The sequence below is a fragment of the Gopherus evgoodei genome, chromosome 9, assembly GCF_007399415.2.
Source record: "Gopherus evgoodei ecotype Sinaloan lineage chromosome 9, rGopEvg1_v1.p, whole genome shotgun sequence".
NCBI classification, from domain to species: domain Eukaryota; kingdom Metazoa; phylum Chordata; order Testudines; family Testudinidae; genus Gopherus; species Gopherus evgoodei.
In genome coordinates, this window is record NC_044330.1 from 68,567,760 (window position 1) to 68,585,970 (window position 18,211).

The following is an 18,211-nucleotide window of genomic DNA, read 5'->3' on the forward strand; positions in this document are numbered from 1 at the left end:
TTTTCTCAGATCAGTCCATTCTACAGCTAATGACAAATATTTTAATGTATTACATGGTATAAACGAGCTCAGACTGTCACGTACAGACTTTTGCTTTGACCGAAGGCAAAAAAATATGGGAAAATGCATAAAATATATCGCCGGGGTTAAATATTTCCCAAACTTTCCAAAACACATAGTTACATTAGGAATTATATTTAGAAGGTTGCTGCCAATTTTGGCCAAAATTATACTGTGTTACTTCGAGTTATGGCCCTTTTTGTGATTTTATGATTTTTTTTTCAGATTGAATGTCTGATAGTGTTTAAACATTGCATGGTATAGAAAAAATGCACCACTTCCAGCATCTATATCCACCCTGGTGATAACCATGGTATGTTCCTGCCATGTGATAGCAATTAAATTTTTCCATCTGATATGTCATTTTAACTCATTAATAACTCTTTATTAATCTGGCTGGTAGACTACTGGTTTCCTATTGCTCCCCCCTTATTAGCACAGTTCCCCCTGGGTGTCTGATCCTGGGAGCTGTGCAGCCATGTTTACATCACAGAATTAAACAGAGCCAAATTCTCCACTCAGTTACAGACTGACTTTGGTGGAGTTGTGCTGGTGACTTGGTATCACACACATAGACCAGTTCTACCGCCATTGAGTGTTGCCACTGAGCTCAACAGGCTCAGGACTAGGCTCAGACACACTACAAAGACCGTACAAGGAACACTCGGAAGCGTTTTCTCTGACCAATGTGTTAGAACTGTTGAAAACATTACAAAGTCCTTGGCATTGGGAAGTACATTGTACTATACCACACAAATCAGGTGGCAGTGAGATAGTCTCACGAGGGTTCACTTGTGTGACCCACTCGCTAGTGTAGGATTTCCACTTGGGGCTGGTGGGTTGTAATTCCCTTCTCAAGGAGACATATTCACACTAGCTTGATGACAGCTAGCACCCTAAAATAGTAATGTAGTTGTGGTAGCAAAGACAGTAGCTCGGGCTAGCAACCTGAGGATGTACACACAGGATCCGGGTGAGTTTGTGCCCAGGGTAGTTAGCCCTTCCCACCGCTCCCCGTGCTACCACAGTTACTCTGCTATTTTTAGCATGCTAGCTTGATGAGAGCTAGTGCAGGTATGTCTCCTCTAGCTGGGAACCACCCCCCCCACACCACCCCCGCCAGCTCCACTTGTAGATGTACCCTTCAAGTCACAGATACGCAGTGATAGAAGCCAAGGCTATGACTCCATAAGGAGACTCTGCTAACATCCCAGACAATGAAAAGCCAAGGCATCAGAGCCCCAAAGATGGATTCTCCTTGGGTTACCTTGTCACCCATGTGTTACCAGTTTTCATGCACAATCTAAAAGCAGACTCTTTGACTTGTGTCTCTTTGCAACATTTGCTGTTTACAGTCCACCTTCCTATACAAACCCTGCCACACTGCCTGCGGTGTTATTATTTGTAATAATTTAGATGGTGCTGTAGATGGCACTTTACAGACAAAAAATTAGGCAAGTTCATTGCCCAGAGAAATGTATAATCTAATTTGCACAGATAACCTGATGAGTAAAGGCCTGGAGAGCATGAGGGGGACTGAAGAGGGTTGGGGAGTGAGGGGAGAGAGTAGGACAAAAATTACCATATGGCTTTGGTACGCTGTCGTCTGCTCCCCAGGACTTTCCAAGACACTCCCAGACAGGACAATGTGTGTAAATGCATACCTATAGCGCACACAGCTGGAAACTGCTAAAGCTCTTCCTAGCACAGACCAGGAGCATGTAGGAAGGGAGCACAACCTGCCATAGAACTCCTTTCCCCACAGTTAGAGCCCTCTCCAAATGGTGGTTCTAGATTTAGAATAGAACTGGATATTTTTGCGCCTTGAACTCCATTTGTCTCTGGTGAAATGAGTTCTGGGCAGCCACATGATTTGCAAAGATGTTGTTATTCTTTGTATGGCATTACAGGCACATCAGCAAGAGAGAAAACACTGGGCTTTGAAGCTTTTGCAGCATAACTCTACAAGGGGTGGGGGTAGGGCATTGTGGAAAGGATAACAAGAGCTGCTTTGTCACTTGTGTGTCTTGTTCATGCTTGTGTGTGCACTTTGAAAAGGAGCCACTGGTGTGGGGTGGTCTTAGGTGAGTCACTTAGAGTGTACCTTAAAGTCTATGAGTCTATGATCTTCAGAGTTGTGGAGCACTGCCACTCCCATTTGAGGCTCAGCACTTTGGAAAATCTGCCCATAGATGTCTCAAGCCAGAGGCATCCCCAAATCAGTCTACCATCTTGGAAATCTTCGCTCTAGCTTTTAATGACAGAAAGTTAGAATGTTGTTAAGTCCCTGAATCAAGTTGGCCCCATCCCTTATACCTTCCTTTTACGTATAAACTGAGCATTTTGATTTATGAGTAGAGGCTCAGGGAACAGGGATTATTTAGTCTGCAGAAGAGAAGAATGAGGGGGGATTTGATATCTGCTTTCAACTACCTGAAAGGGGGTTCCAAAGGGGATGGATCTAGACTGTTCTCAGTGGTATCTGATGACAGAACAAGGAATAATGGTCTCAAGTTGCAGTGGGGAGGTTTAGGTTGGATATTAGGAAAAACTTTTTCACTACGAGGGTGGTGAAGCACTGGAATGGATTACCTAGGGAGGTGGTGGAATCTCCTTCCTCGGAGGTTTATAAGGTCAGTCTTGACAAAGCCCTGGGTGGGATGATTTAGTTGGGAATTGGTCCTACTTTGAGCAGGGGGTTGGACTAGATGACCTCCTGAGGTCCTTTCCAACTCTGATATTCTATGGTTCTATTATATTTGGCATGGGAATCCCAATAGGCACAGAACCCTACAGGAGCATTTTTGTAGCATCCCTTTCAGAATAGATTTACACTTCAGGTGAACACACTCCCCTGCCCAAGCCCTCCACTGTCCCCACAACAGAACTGTTACACAGTAATAGAACAGGCCGCTCACCTCCTCGATGGCCAGTCAGGACGACCTGGCTCCCTTTGGAGAGTTAGGGAAAGTGGCGTGCTGGAGCCGCTGGGGAATTCTGCGCTGATGGCGTATGGAGGAAGGAGATGACCGGTAATGTTATACATAAGCAACTCTTCTTGGCTTTGTTACTCCTGACAGTGCTTTATGCCCTTGTAGGTATCACTACAGTGCTCACCATGACCACCTTGAGTACCATCTCCCGCAAGCACCTCCCGAGGGTCTCCTACATCACCGCCATGGACCTCTTTGTCTCGGTGTGCTTCATCTTTGTCTTTGCTGCTCTCATGGAGTACGCCACGCTCAACTACCTGGTGGGAAACAAGAAACCACCAGAGCACAACAGCAAGAAACCCAGACTGGTAGGCAGGGACAAGGTGGAGGGAGGGGATGGGGAGCTAGCGCTGCTATATCCTGAAGTCACCGCATCCCATCTGCACAGAGAATTGCTGTGTTCTTTGGCTCCTGGCCAGCAGCATATTGTATTCACAAGGCATAATGGTGCAAAGCCTGTTCTCATGCTATGTTGTTATGGGTGCCACTCCAGAGAGTGCCGAAGGGAGGGACACATGGCAATAGACTGGGAGAGAGTGGGGCTCTGGAGACTGGGCATGGCAGAGGGACAGACAGTAACACCCCAAAGGGGTGTGATGGTGCAAGAGGCCAAGCTTAGAGACTGTAGGCATCAGAGGGGCTGGTGGGCCCCTGGAGGGGGGATGCTTGAAGAGGCAGAACTTTAGGAGCAAGGGGTGCCCAGGGAAGTGACAGTGCCCTTCAGAGCACATAAGGAGAGCTGTTGAGTATGAACGTATTCAATCTAGCCATTGTACTCATGCCTTTCAGTGGGTTTTGCTTAAGATCACAGTGGGTGCCGTCAACACACCAACCAGTTCTGCATATCTGACCTTAAACAGGGCTTTATCCCCAAGTTCCTAGGTGGCATGAGGCTGAAAACCTGAATTCTGGATCTCTCCTGCAAGCCCCCACCCTGCTCTGATGGAGAGGAGCTATGCTGCTGAGCTGAAGACATACTTGCTCTCCAAGAGTGAGCTGTTATAATCAGTGCACTACCCACGCTTTCCTCCCATGGCAAATGTGAAAACGCGATGGAAATCAGAGAACATATCTGGGCAGCATCCTGCACTCCTAGACCACATCTGGGCTCAGTAGGAATGTGACAGGCTGAGAAAACCATCTGCTGTGTGGGGCATGGAATGTCAGAGACAGCGCTGGGGGATTAGCACTCTCAGGTCTTCTCGGCCCAGAACTGTGCCCAGGACTGAATTACAGTCAGACAGAAAGATGGGAAAGTAGAGCTCTCTAGTATCTCTGTGCACTTAGTACATCCAGGAGATCCCAGGAGACTGATTGGCTGCCAGTTGTGGGGTCTGTTGTCTGGGCGAATGAGGGTTCATCCTTACTTTATCTCTAACCCATTCTCCTCCTTGTTCTAGCCACCTGCCAATGCCCACATGATGCCCTCCTTCACCACCATCAATATCAACAACCTCATGCACTGGCCTCCTGAGGTTGAGGAGGAGGAGGAGCTGGGTGCCCCTTGCCTAGAAGGGAAGGAATGTGAGAGGTTTTTTTGCTGCATCGAGGACTGTCAGACAGGGACGTGGCGGGAGGGCCGCATCCGCATTCACATCTCCCGCCTGGACTCCTACTCCCGGGTTTTCTTCCCCACTGCCTTCCTGCTCTTCAACATCGTGTACTGGATCGCCTATCTCTATCTCTAGCTGTTCCCCAGTCTGTGCTGAAATAAACCAGAGGCCAACAAGATTTGCAGAAAAGGAAAAAGGGAAATAGTGTTGCTTCTCATTTTAGTCATTCATTTTTTTTTGACACTTGCCCAACCTTAACCCCTTCCTCCCCTTCTGAGTAGAACCAGTTGGGGAAAAAATGCATGGCCAAACTTTTTGATGAAAACCAGGTTGTCAACCCATGGGAAATTTTCTTGTGAAAATTTCCAGTTTTCTGCAAAAGAACAAACCTGAATGTTTTTTCCATTTCCAATGAAACCCCAGTAATTTCACAGAAAGTGCTGACAAAAGTGAAATTTTTTTTCATTTTTGCAGGAAATCAAATAAATTTCTTGACCAACTCTACTCCTGAGTCAGCTTCTGTTGACATAGACCCTGGTGAAGGGCCATGGAAAAGTCCACAAGGACTGGAGGTGGGGGAGGAGAAAATAGCTACATCCTCCCCTCTGTCAGGAGCCAGTGTTGTTCAAAATGTGGATGGGGGTACTTGCTAGAAAGGGGGCATGGCCATAGACCTGGGATGGACCAGTGCATCTCCCTGAAGCATCCACCTGCAGGGTTGCTATGGGACTCTCACTGTAGCCCACAGCTGTCCCCAGCTGTAGCAGATGGTACCAAGACACTGGTCAGTCTATGAAACTATGCATTTGGAAAGTTTTAAATAAGCCTTTGAGGATCCATCTACTCTACAAATACAACCCTATAAAGGGCCAGTTACATCCAGGTTGTATTCTGTCATGTCAATGTACATTGCTTTCAGTTACAACACAGAATTCAGTGTTGTAACTGAAATCAATATATTTTAAAATGCAGAAAAACATCAAAATATTTATAATAAAATTACATTGATATTCTGTTATTGTTCAGCAGTGAGATTAAAACTGTAATTATTTGCAACTGTTTTTTAATATATTTAATTTGCTTTATGTTAATTGCTTGCATTTACTGTGATTACTTGACAGCCCTACCCCTAATATTGTTTTATTTGTAGTGTAGACAGGGTCTGACTTCTTTTAGTTCTGCTTCAGGGGAACAAAGTGTGATCCCAGTTCTACTGCCCTCCATCAGTGGGTAGTATCTGACTCCACAAATCATCCTGTTGAAACCAATGGGGCTTCTCATGGACTGAGGTATTACTCAACCTGAGTAAGGGTGGCAGAATCAGGCCCTGCTGAATTTAGAATAACAAACATGCAAGGTCCTTTTGGGGGCCCTGGCAGCTCAAACAGATCTATTTTTAAATCTTTACGATTCAGAAAGAAAATTTAAACTGGAAGATTTAGGAGAAAGCCATGGCTCTGCCCACTTTCTGACACTCCCCACCTCTTTTCTGGTGAGTGGCTCTCAGGATGGGGTGGAGCAACTCAATAACATCCGCAAGTGCCAGGTCTGCTATGTTGAGTAGCCCTTAGCCAGGTCAAGCATGGAGAGGTAGGTGTTTCCTTGCTCACATACTGTCACAGAACTTGTGTGGCCATGTAACTTGGGGAGGGAAGCAATCTTTCCTTGGTGAGGATTGGGGAAAAATGCCATTCAATGCTAAGCAGGAAGAGTCTGCATCTGTAGCAGAAAAACACAGAGCCGGATTCTCCACTGAAGTACATTGTTGCTGCCCCGTTTATACCAGCTAAGCACCTGTCCCACAATGCTGTTTGCAGAAAGTGACTTCCCATTCATATTTACTTGCCATGTGAAATTAAAAATAAATCTTTTATAAAGAGCATGTTTTAGAAAAACCCGTCACTTTAAAGGCTTGTCCCACGTAGAGAGACAACACCTGCAGGGAGTGTAGGTGGGAATGGCTGGTTTACCAGACAGCTAATAGGGCCAAAAGGGATATGTATTCTTAGAGAGCAAATTTGATCTGGTTTAAAGATGGACTTTGACACTGTTGAATGTGATCTGAATAATGATATGTCATGTTTAATTAATTCATAAATATACCCTTACCTTGCTTCCAGGGGGACTCACAGAGAGCCTAATTAAGGCTACAATAGTACAACACTTGGCTAAGTATAACCTAATAGGGTCAAACCTGCACAGCTTCTGGAAGGGAAAATTATGCCTGTGTAACCTGTTAGAGTTCTTTGAAATGCTGAATAAATCAGGAGATAAAGGTTTCCCAGCAGACATAATTTACTTGGATTTTTCCAATGGCTTTTGACAAGATAGAGCAGAATTATTGAGGGTGGTACAAGGGGGGGGTTCTAATTAGAAAAAATTAATGTAGAAAAAGGAAGTCTAAGAAAAGGATAAAAATAGTTTCCTGACGATGAAGTCTGTTGGGCTATGGAACTGTGTCCTGAGCGAAGGGGAGTGAAATCTCACTTAACATAGTAAAACCAGCAGTGTAGTCAAGGGCAAACTTGGGTAACCCACATTTGCCCACTTTTCATTTGAGGAATATGGAGTTTAGGTTAGGCTAGTTCACCCACTTCTTTTTTTACCACTACACCACTGAATAAAATGAGATTGGACGTGGCAACATAATATACTGTATGAATGAACCATGTCCTGACAGATGGCTGGACTAGATAGGTGTTTTGCCATCACTAATTTCTATGATCCCCCAGTAGGGTCTCTTTGAGGCTATTCCAGAAAATAAAGATTGCCATGGATTAAAAATTGCTTAAGTGACAGAATCATAGGAAAGGCCTGTTCTCAGAGGAGAATGAAGTGAGTGTGGGGGCACCACAGATCTGTATTGGAAAGAAGCGTTACTTAATATATTCGTCAAGGATTTGGTGGAGTAAATGGGTAGCAGATGGTGAAATATGCCAGTGACACCAGCACCAGTAGAAACTCCAGGCAGGTTTAAACATGATAGAAGACAAAGGTAATGCACATCAGCAAAGACAGTGAAAACTCCTCAGATACAGCCCTGGATTTGGAATACTTTGACTTAGGAGGTTGTCATGGAAAACATGATTATCCAGTAAGCAGCAGCACTTAGCAAGATAGATGGTTAGGTATATTATGAAAGAGGATAGAATTCCCCTGCCATGACCACCACCACACATACACCTCCTCCTCTGCTAATATAACAATGGGCAAAATCAGTGCCGAGTGAGTAGGCAGAGGTGTCCTGGGAATTTTATCTGTTTACACTTGGGTCCATGATGGTATATACTGATCTGGGGGGCGATCCTACAATGTGCCCAGAACCCTCAATTCCCATTCAGATCAATAAGAGTGGAAGTTACTCCACGTCTCAAAAGAGCTGCTCACTCAGCACTTGGTAGGATCCAGCCCTTGGAGAACTACATTCAGTTTGGGCCAATTCAACTTGAGGATTATTATATTACACAGGAGGTCTAGGGAAGGGAAAAGATGGTTAGCACTTGGGCTGAGTAAGACTTGGATTTGATGAGATACTGCAAAAAATGGGTAATCTGGCCTGGAAAGATGGAGTGTTTAGAGGGGGAAATAGAATTACAAGGACTGGAACACAAGAGATCAAAATCAAGCTGATTCCTAAGAGTAGGAGAAGGAGTTTCCTCTGGCTTTGATAAAATGAGTCCATCCCAATTATTACAATAAATAAACAAATGTATTTATTAATTAACATTTTACATTTCTACAGCACTTTTTATCCATAAATTTCAAAGTACTTTGCAAGGACGGGTAAGGATCATTCTACTATTTTAAGATCAGGAAAACTGAGGCACAGGGTTTTTTTTTTTAAAAAAAAACTGACTTCCTTTGGGCCACAAAGCAAGTCCGTGGCAGAGCTAGGGGTAGAACCCTCCTTTACCTATAGTTCCCTTTTTTTCCCAGATTAAAGTAAAAACGGCAGCCTTAATTATGAATTCCTTGGTTCATATTACAACCAACAATGTACTGTGGTCTGGTTTTTGTTTTAAAATGGGATGGCTGCTGACTTTTTATGTCCTTGTATGTTGTCCATACAGGGTGAACTGAGATGCTGACCAAACAGCACACCAGACTAATGACTGTACTGAAGCCATGACACCAGCATTCGTGTTTTATACATTTTCTTTGAAAAAGGCTTATTTGTCACTGCACTGCCTCCTATTCCTTTCACTTCTCCCCACAAATATGCTGTATAATGGAACAATTTGAGACTGTAAGCTCTTCGGGGCAGGGACTGACTCTTATATGTGTTTGTACAGCCCCTAGCACACTTAAGGTGACCAGACAGCAAATGTGAAAAATTGGAGTGAAGGTGGGGGGTAATAGGAGCCTATATAAGAAAAAAAATCAAAAATTGGGACTGTCCCTATAAAATTGGGACATCTGGTCATCCTAAGCACACTGGGGCTGTGATCTCGGTTGGGGCTCTTGGGTGTTAACTGTAAATGTAAATAATAAACAGTATTAATAGCAGTCTGCATCCATGAAATCTGTTCTCTGTCCTGCTACTGTGGATGGAAGGGAATGTTCAGCCAATAAAAGGATCTGAATACAGCACAAATGAAACCCCTTCATCCAAGTGCTATCTTGTCCTATTTATACCACATGTATAAGCCAAATTTTAACAGAGTATGACAAAATCTTGCATATGAAATTTTTGCACTGGAAAAGGTAGTGTCTTCAGAATTGAAAGTTTCCTATGGGAAAATGTTAGTTTTGACCAAATTTGTTTGATTTTCCAAGCAAAGCGAAAAATGTTTCAAATCAACATTTTTTGTTTCAAAATGTTGTTTTGAAATAAAAGAAACAAAATGTGGTTTCAACATGTTGCATTCATTTCATTTTGAACCAAAACTAATGAAAATCTTCCATGTGAACATTTCCGAGTCACAACTTCTCAGAATTTTTTCATTTTGTGAACATTTGATGTTTTGTTCCGATCTAGTATGCAAAGCAACTTTGACGTGTCAAAATTTTCCTCACAAGTAAAATTCCATTTCTCAAACAGCTGTGTGAAAAATGTCATATCGGGGCTGTACTTGGTAACTTCTAGAACAACAGGAGCCTATGGGAACATTCCCAAAACACACTGTTCACTACATTTAGATTTACCGCTGTGGAGCATACTGAATATAGCACAGAACACTAATTGTACTTATATTTCATCACTTCATAAGAGAGGAATTCTCCAATCCCCCAGTTGGTCTCCCAGCCACTCATCATCCATCCCAGACTTCCAGTCCCATACCTTGAATGACACTTTTCCCCCTCCACTATCAGCCCCTCATTCCTTTACACACTTTTCTTTCTGCACCAACTTCCCACCTCTGCAAACAACACCCCAGTCTCCTACTGTCATAAACAGATAGTTAAGGGTTAATGTCTCTTTTACCTGTAAAGGGTTACAAGCAGTAAACCTGGACCACCTGACCAGAGGGCTAATCAGAAGACAAGATACTTTCAAATCTCGGTGGAAGGAAGTCTTTGTTTTGTGTTGTTTGTTTGTCTGTTGTTCTCTCTGGATTCTTTGAGAGTAACCAGATGTACCTACAGGCTCTCTAATTTTCTATTCAAATAGTAAGTACCAGTAGAAGGCGGTTTAGTCTTTTTGATTGTTTTCTTTATTTGCAAATGTGTATTTTGCTAGAATTATTTTAATATGTATTTGTGCTGGGGGGAAGGCTCCTCTCTAGTGTTCATAAGCTGAAAGACCCTGTAACATTTGCCATCTAAATTACAGTGACTTTTACTTTTTTTCTTTCTTTTATTAAAAGTTTTTCTTTTTAAGACCTGATTGATTTTTTCCCCTTGTTGAGGCTCAAGGGAATTGAGTCTACTCACCAGGGAGTTGGTGGGAAACAGGGAGAGAGAAGGGAGGGGGGAAAGGTGGAATCCCTTTGTTTTAGATTCACGGAGCTTGAATCTGTATTACCTCTTGGAGAGGGGGAAAGAGGAGGGGGCAAGGTGCATTCCTCTCTGTTTTAAGATTCAAGGAGTTTGAATCACAGTGATCTTCCAGGGTAACCCAGGGAGGGAAAGCCTGGGAGAGGCAATGGTGGGGGAAAGGGTTTACTTTCCTTGTATAAGATCCAGGGGGTCTGGGTCTTGGGGTCCAATGAGAAGGTTTTGGGGGGACCAGAGTGTACCAGGCACTGCAAGTCCTGGTTGGTGGCAGCACTACAAGATCTAAGTTGGTAATTAAGCTTAGGGGGATTCATGCTGGTACCCCATCTCTTGGACGCTAAGGTTCAGAGTGGGGTTTATACCATGACACCTACTTTCACTACAGCATCCCTAGAAATGGCCATGTTGGCCAGTTAATCAGCATTGTTGTCATGCAGGAGAATCTTTCGTGTTTCTTACCTAGGGGATCTTTGATTCACAGAAGAAAAAAAGGCAAGGTTAAAATAAAGTTTTTAAAAAACGCCCAAATTTTAAGTCAACCCCAAACCAAAGGGATAAAACTCTGTTGTAAGACTAGTGGGTATGTTTTCCCCCACAGCCTTGGGAGTATCAGCTGACCAGCCAGAGAGCGGCACCATTACCCAGCTTTGCGTTGACAGTTCTCATGCCGTTACAGTGTGTAAAATGACCTGTTGGATCTCCAACGAGATGTGGACATGCAGCTTTTGCTGTGTGATCCTTGGCCTCAAGAACATAGCAGCCTGTGTTCCAAAACAGAACAGACTCCTATGAATGTGGAAAGAAAAACCTCTCCCTCCATGTCTCTTTCATTGTATTCACAGATGGGTTTTCTCACAGACCTTGCTCAGCCTGGATGAAGCTGATAGCCTGGTGGTTGACTAGGGAGAAGCTGGGAAAGTTCCCAGTGACAGACTGCCAGGCAGTGACCCAAAGGGCACCAAAATCAGTTGCTCACACCGGCCTGCAGGAGAGAAGGGAGTAGAGAGAGGTGAAATATGCTGCTGTAATTAGCGACACTGCTTGAGGTTTGCCATTCCAGATGTTGTTTATTAAACATCACAAAGGCATGTCAAAGGGATGGCCAAGGAAAGAGAAAGTGGGGCATTGCTCTGATCACGTGCTGCAATCAACTAGGCCTTGTCTGGTCTTTCTTTTTTTTCCCTCTTTAGTCATTTTTTCCCCTGGCTTTCTCCCTCCCTCGTGTTCAGGCTGCTGGGAGTTTTCTGAAATGTCACCATGGATTTCAGTCTCCTCTGGGACAACCATAGGAAACACCTGCTTCCAAATGGTCAAGTTCTGGAACAGCATGGCACTGGGACCCTTATGGTCACCATGGAAACCAGTAGGCCTTCAAAGCTGGAGCCAGCAGGGTTTGAACTATAAAGGCGTTGGGATTTTAATGGGATTTTTTTTTCCTTTCAGAGCTGGGGGCAGAGTTATTATTTTTCATCTGAAGCGCAGTTCCAATGGAGCAAGTGACTCTAATAATAATGACATCGTGGGATTCCAAACTGACTTTGTGGGATTCCAGGCTGATGCACAATGATTCCCAATCAAATTTGCTCAATGAAAATACAACTTTCCTAAATACCCTCCATGCAAAATCAGGCCTGGGAACTAAGAGTCAAGTTAGGTTCTCTCTGCATCAACAACGAGAAAGATTCCACAGTCAGAATTTATTTAACAGGTCTGTTGACAATGCAGAAGCTGAAAGAGACTCCAGCTCATTCTCCCTTTGCTTTGCTGGCTCTTCCATGCTAACAGAATGGAACATACTCCGAGTCCATAAATGCTAGCACACATAACTCTGGAAACACACAGGGGGCAGGCCTGCTGAATAAGAAGGGGACGTTTTTACTGCCGCTTTTCAGAGTAGAACCACTCTTCCAGGATATTTCTTACCCAAGCATCAGATGAACTATTGCAGATGACCTTGACGTGACTGGACTGGAATCGTGAAGTGATATAAAATCAGATGCTCATGGTCTCTGTTCAGGGAGTCTTGCTTCTCAGTTCTGCATTTGTTTGGTGGACACCCTTCACTCTGGAGAATGCCACTGTGTCTCACAAATCATAGCAAAACACAAGGTCCTCACTACCATGTTATTTCTACTCTATTCAGGTTTTTATACCATGCCTATGTCACCTGTGGCCCTCTTAAGGGCAATTCACTCAGGTCTGAGGCATCCAGCCATCCCCTTTCTCAGGGTGGGAGCCTGCAATCCACTTCCTACAGTCCGGGGACTTGGGCTGCAAAGCCCTGCAATCCACTGTGATTATCTCAGGTGGTCTGACATCAGTTCAGCACCTCTAGTCCTGTTCTCTCAGCGACAATGAGGGGGTTAACCAGTGACCAGCCACCCTGCACAAGGTAAGATACTGTATATTCAGAACAAAAGCATTACAGAGAACACATATCATAAAACAATGAACAGTTTATACACCAGACTGGCTTGCCAGGTGCTACCCATCTTCCACATGGAGACTTTGGTAGGATTTTAAGTACTTCAGGCCCTCCTCAGAACCTACCTCTCTTGGTCCCAGAGAAGGGATGTCTCTTCATGCCATTTTCTGTTCTTTGTTTGTCAGGCCTCTGAAACCAGGTCGAACCACTGTATCCTAGTTCCCTGGGGGAGGCGAGGTGAAATTTCCACAGACCACTTACCTGCATTAGGTATTTGTATAATTACCCCCCCAGCAACTTTGGTTCCTAGAGGAAACATTTTTAGCTCACCCTTTGAGCCAAGAATACAGACTAATGCTCAAAAAGATAGTTTGATGTTGTAGTATTTGAATATTCCATGTGTCCACAGCATCTGTCACATCTCACTATAATAGCCTTTGAATATTCCCTGCTTCCAAAGCATGGCATTTGTCCCAGCCTATTACCACCTCAGCCCACTAATCCATCTCTAAAGGAATTGTTCAAACATTTCAGACTCTGAATAACTTCAGAGAGATGCCCTTTATACAATCAATCCTAAGAAATGTTTTCTTGCTGTTTAAATAAGCAATTTCTCCTTCTAGACTTCAATGGCTTGAAATTTAGAGTGGACAACTCTCAGTCATCAATCTGTGACAGGTGTAAAGTTCAACATCTAACAACCCTTGAGATCTAAAACCAGGAGGAGAAATTTTCTACTAGCTTTCATTTATACCAGCAGAGAGTTTGCCACAGGGATTTTATACTGCTAAAAAGAGAAGGGCTCCCAATGGCACACAGTACTTGCTTCTAGCCCTGACAGATCCCAAGATATTAGATGTTAAAATCATGGCACTATGAATGGAAAAAGCTATGTGGAGTCATTTTTACACGTTTCTAAAATGTACTCATTATTATCTCTTGCTCTCCTTCTGAGCCTTGCACAGCTGGATTTACCATCCTAAGGGAGTCTAGCTTTGCAAAGAAAAGGATAAAAAAAATTATTGGTACTATTTTTTTATACACTCTCTAAAACATTCTGTAAAACACATAGTATACAGACTTACCTACTCATAAGTCAGGCAGCCATTCCAGACTTGTGCCAGTAAAACATTTCTGTGATACCAGCCCATCAGCTCTCTTTCTCGGTCTCCCCGTCAATAGAGAGATGAGTGATAAATTAATTGGATGTAGAGAGGATATAATCAATTGGCCCCAGAAATGGAGTAACTCTGGGATGAACTGCATCAATTGTTAAACTGTGCACAGCACCACCTCCTGGCACTTGAGGTCAGGCCGCAGAAAATGTCATATCATAAACAGATAGCTAAGGGTTAATGTCTCTTCACCTGGAAGGAGTAACCTGAAACACCTGACCAGAGGACCAATCAGGAAACAAGACTTTTTCAAATCTGGGTGGAGGGAAGTTTGTGTGTGAGTTCTTTGTTCTTTGTCTTGGGTCTGACCCTCTCAGCTATGAGAGTGATTTTTCTATCTCCAGCTTTCTAATCTTCTGTTTCCAAGTTGTAAGTACAAAAATAATAAGGCAATAAGGTTTATATTGGTTTTTTTTTTTTGTATTTACATGTGTGTAGTTGCTGGAGTGTTTTGAATTGTATTCTTTTTGAATAAGGCTGTTTATTCATATTTCTTTTAAGCAATTGACCCTGTATTTGTCACCTTAATACAGAGAGACCATTTTTATGTCCTTTTCTTTCTTTTTATATAAAGCTTTCTTTTTAAGACCTGTTGGAGTTTTCTTTAGTGGGGACTCCAGGGAATTGAGTCTGCAGCTCACCAGGGAATTGGTGGGAGGAAGAAGCCAGGGGGAAAATCTCTTTGTGTTAGATTTACTAAGCCTGACTTTGCATACCCTCTGGGTGAAGAGGGAAGTACTTATGTTTCCAGGACTGGAAACGGGGAGGGTGGAGTCCCTCTGTTTAGATTCACGGAGCTTGCTTCTGTGTATCTCTCCAGGAACCCAGGGAGGGAACACCTGGAAGGGAGAACGGGGGGGGAAATGGTTTATTCCCCTTTGTTGTAAGACTCAAGGAATTTGGGTCTTTGGGGTCCCCAGGGAAGGTTGTTGGGGGGACCAGAGTGCCCCAAAACACTCTAATTTTTTGGGTGTGGCAGCTTACCAGGTCCAAGCTGGTAACTAAGCTTGGAGGTTTTCATGCTAACACCCATATTTTGGACGCTAAGGTCCAAATCTGGGAAATATGTTATGACATGGTGGCATAGCGGTGTGGATAGTTGATAGAATCCAGAAGCCAGTAGGAATTATATATATATATATAATATATATATATCTCTGCTAGGGCTTTTAAGCAGAGAGAAACAGTTTGGTTTTAAAAGGAACAAGAGATAATTTTTTTTCTGCTCTCTCTTGCAGTTTTTGGCTTGCATATTAAGCAAGGAACCATTAAGGAACTATTACGGGTCTTTTGTGAGACAATAGCACTCCCATTGAGAGTCAGGTATCCAGCAATACATATGCAAATAAAGTGGTTTTTCTGGTTTACTTTACATTTAAAAGATTAGCTAGAGGAAGAAAGGGAAAAAGGCACTGTTGCTAGGCAGACCCCAGGAGGCAACAGAGCCAGCAGTTCAGACAATAAACACTAGAGGGCACCCCAACACAAGAAAACAGGAACCATGCCTTCCAAGACAAAAATGGAGTTGGAAGAACAAATCAAAGAAGCAGAACACAGGCGACAACTGGAAAAAAGAGAAAAAGAGGTGGAGCTGAAAGAAAGAGAAGAACAGATCAAACAGGCAGCCCATAAAAGAGAAGAAGATGCCAAAAATGCAGCCCACCACAGAGAATGGAAAAAACAACAAAAAGAAAGTGAGAGAGGAAAAACAGAGAAAACATGACTGGAGTTAGCGCAGGCTAGGCAGCATGCTCCAGCCAATCCTAACAACCCTCCTCCAATTATGGGTTCCACATCCCAAGAAATGTCCCACCTACAGGCAGGTGATGACACTGAGGCCTTCCTAGAAAATTTTGAAAGGGCCTGTCTTGGGTACAGCATCCCTGAAGACCAGTACATGGTAGAATTGAGGCCACAGCTCAGTGGACCTTTAGCAGAGGTGGCAGCTGAAATGCCTAAGGAGAAAATGAACGACTATAAACTTTTTCAAACTAAGGCCAGATACAGAATGGGGATAACCCCGGATCATGCCCGTCAGCGTTTCAGAATCCAAAAGTGGAAACCAAATGTGTCATTTCCCAAACACGCCTACTACGTTGGGAAAAATTATGAGGCCTGGATATCAGGAAACAATGTTAAATCCTTGGAAGAACTGTACCTCCTCATACAAATGGAGCAGTTCTTGGATGGTGTTCCTGAGGACATAACACAGTATATACAAGATGGAAAACCCAAAAATCTCACCGAGGCGGGGGAGATTGGCGCTAGATGGAAGTGGCAGAAAGCAAGAAAGCTACTGTCAAGGGAAGCGAATACCCCAAAGGGCACACCGACAATAAACCCTACAACCGAGGGCAACCAAAGACCCCACCTACAACCCAAGTAAAGCCACAGATGCCCTATACTTCTACCTTTCTACCTCACCAGTCTCCTGTAACCCACCTTGACCCAGTGACCCGTCAGCTGGAAGATGCTTTAAGTGTAATGAACTGGGACATATAAAGGCCAACTGCCCAAAGAACGCCAGCCGAGTGCAGTTCATTACACCACCATCACACCAAAAATCACCAGGCCCAGATGCCTCTCAAATACCCTTGGAGCGAAGGGAAAATTTGAGAGTGGGCGGAAAGAAGGTTACTGCGTGGAGAGACACGGGGGCACAAGTGTCAGCTATCCACCAATCCTTCGTTAACCCCAAATTCATCAACCCAAAGGCCAAAGTGACAATTTACCCCTTCATGTCACAAGCTGTAGACTTACCTAAAGCTAAACTGCCTGTCCAGTACAAAGGCTGGTCAGGAATGTGGACTTTTGCAGTCTATGACAATTCTTCCATCCCCATGCTACTCGGGGAAGACTTGGCCAACCAGGTGAAGCGGGCCAAGAGAGTAGGTATGGTTACACGTAGCCAAACCAGGCAAGCTTCCAGACCTATTCCTGTTCCTGAGCCGTCCACAGACGCTCCGTCTGTATTACCAGAGACCCAGACAGAAGTAGTGGACCTGGATTCCATGCCAACCACTGAAACAGCCACAGCACCTCTAGTCCCAGGCCCGGAACTGGAACAGCAACCAGCACCAGCAATTGCAACCACATCTTCAAACTCAACGCCAGAGGGCGCCAGCAAGCCAAAACTGGCAGAAGCAACAGACAGCCATACCCAAAAGGCTCAGCCAGAGCCTGAAATACCCCCTGGTGCACCAGCGGAGAGCAGTTCACCAGCAACGGAAACAACCCATCACCTACATCGCTTCCAGAGAGACCAAGCCCAAGTCCCCAGTCTGAGGAAGAACTGGTGACTCCAGCCTCAAGGGAATAGTTCCAGACTGAGCAGGAAGCAGATGACAACCTTCAGAAAGCTTGGGCGGCGGCACGGAGCACCCCACCGTCTCTCAGCTCTTCTAATCGATCCCGGTTTGTTATAGACCAAGGACTTTTATACAAGGAGATTCTTTCTGGTGGACACCGGGAAGAATGGCAGCTGCAAAAACAGTTGGTGGTTCCAGCTAAGTACCGGGGGAAGCTCTTAAGCTTAGCCCATGATCATCCCAGTGGCCATGCTGGGGTGAACAGAACCAAGGACCGGTTGGGGAAGTCCTTCCACTGGGAGGGGATGGGCAAGGATGTTGCCAAGTATGTCCGGTCTTGTGAGGTATGCCAAAGAGTGGGAAAGCCCCAAGACCAGGTCAAGGCCCCTCTCCAGCCACTCCCCATAATTGAGGTCCCATTTCAGCGAGTAGCTGTCGATATTCTGGGTCCTTTCCCAAAAAAGACACGCAGAGGAAAGCAGTACGTACTGACTTTCGTGGACTTTGCTACCCGATGGCCGGAAGCAGTAGCTCTAGGCAACACCAGGGCTAACACTGTGTGCCTGGCCCTAACAGACATTTTTGCCAGGGTAGGTTGGCCCTCCAACATCCTTACAGATTCAGGATCTAACTTCCTGGCAGGGACCATGCAAAAACTGTGGGAATGAATGGGGTGAACCACTTGGTTGCCACCCCGTACCACCATCAAACCAATGGCCTGGTGGAAAGGTTTAATGGAACTTTGGGTGGCCATGATACG

The 18,211-nt window shown here is 44.4% G+C and overlaps 1 protein-coding gene across 1 annotated transcript in view; it reads left to right on the plus strand.

The window, feature by feature from the left end:
• Nucleotides 1–8,445, plus strand: part of LOC115657893 (gamma-aminobutyric acid receptor subunit gamma-4) — a 96,847-nt gene extending 88,402 nt beyond the window's left edge. The window contains exons 8-9 of the mRNA XM_030576226.1: nt 3,159–3,361; nt 4,454–8,445. Coding sequence (XP_030432086.1) covers nt 3,159–3,361; nt 4,454–4,741 — 491 coding nt within the window. The 3' untranslated portion in view covers nt 4,742–8,445. The remainder of the gene's footprint in view (nt 1–3,158; nt 3,362–4,453) is intronic.
• The last annotated feature ends 9,766 nt before the right edge of the window (nt 8,446–18,211 follow it).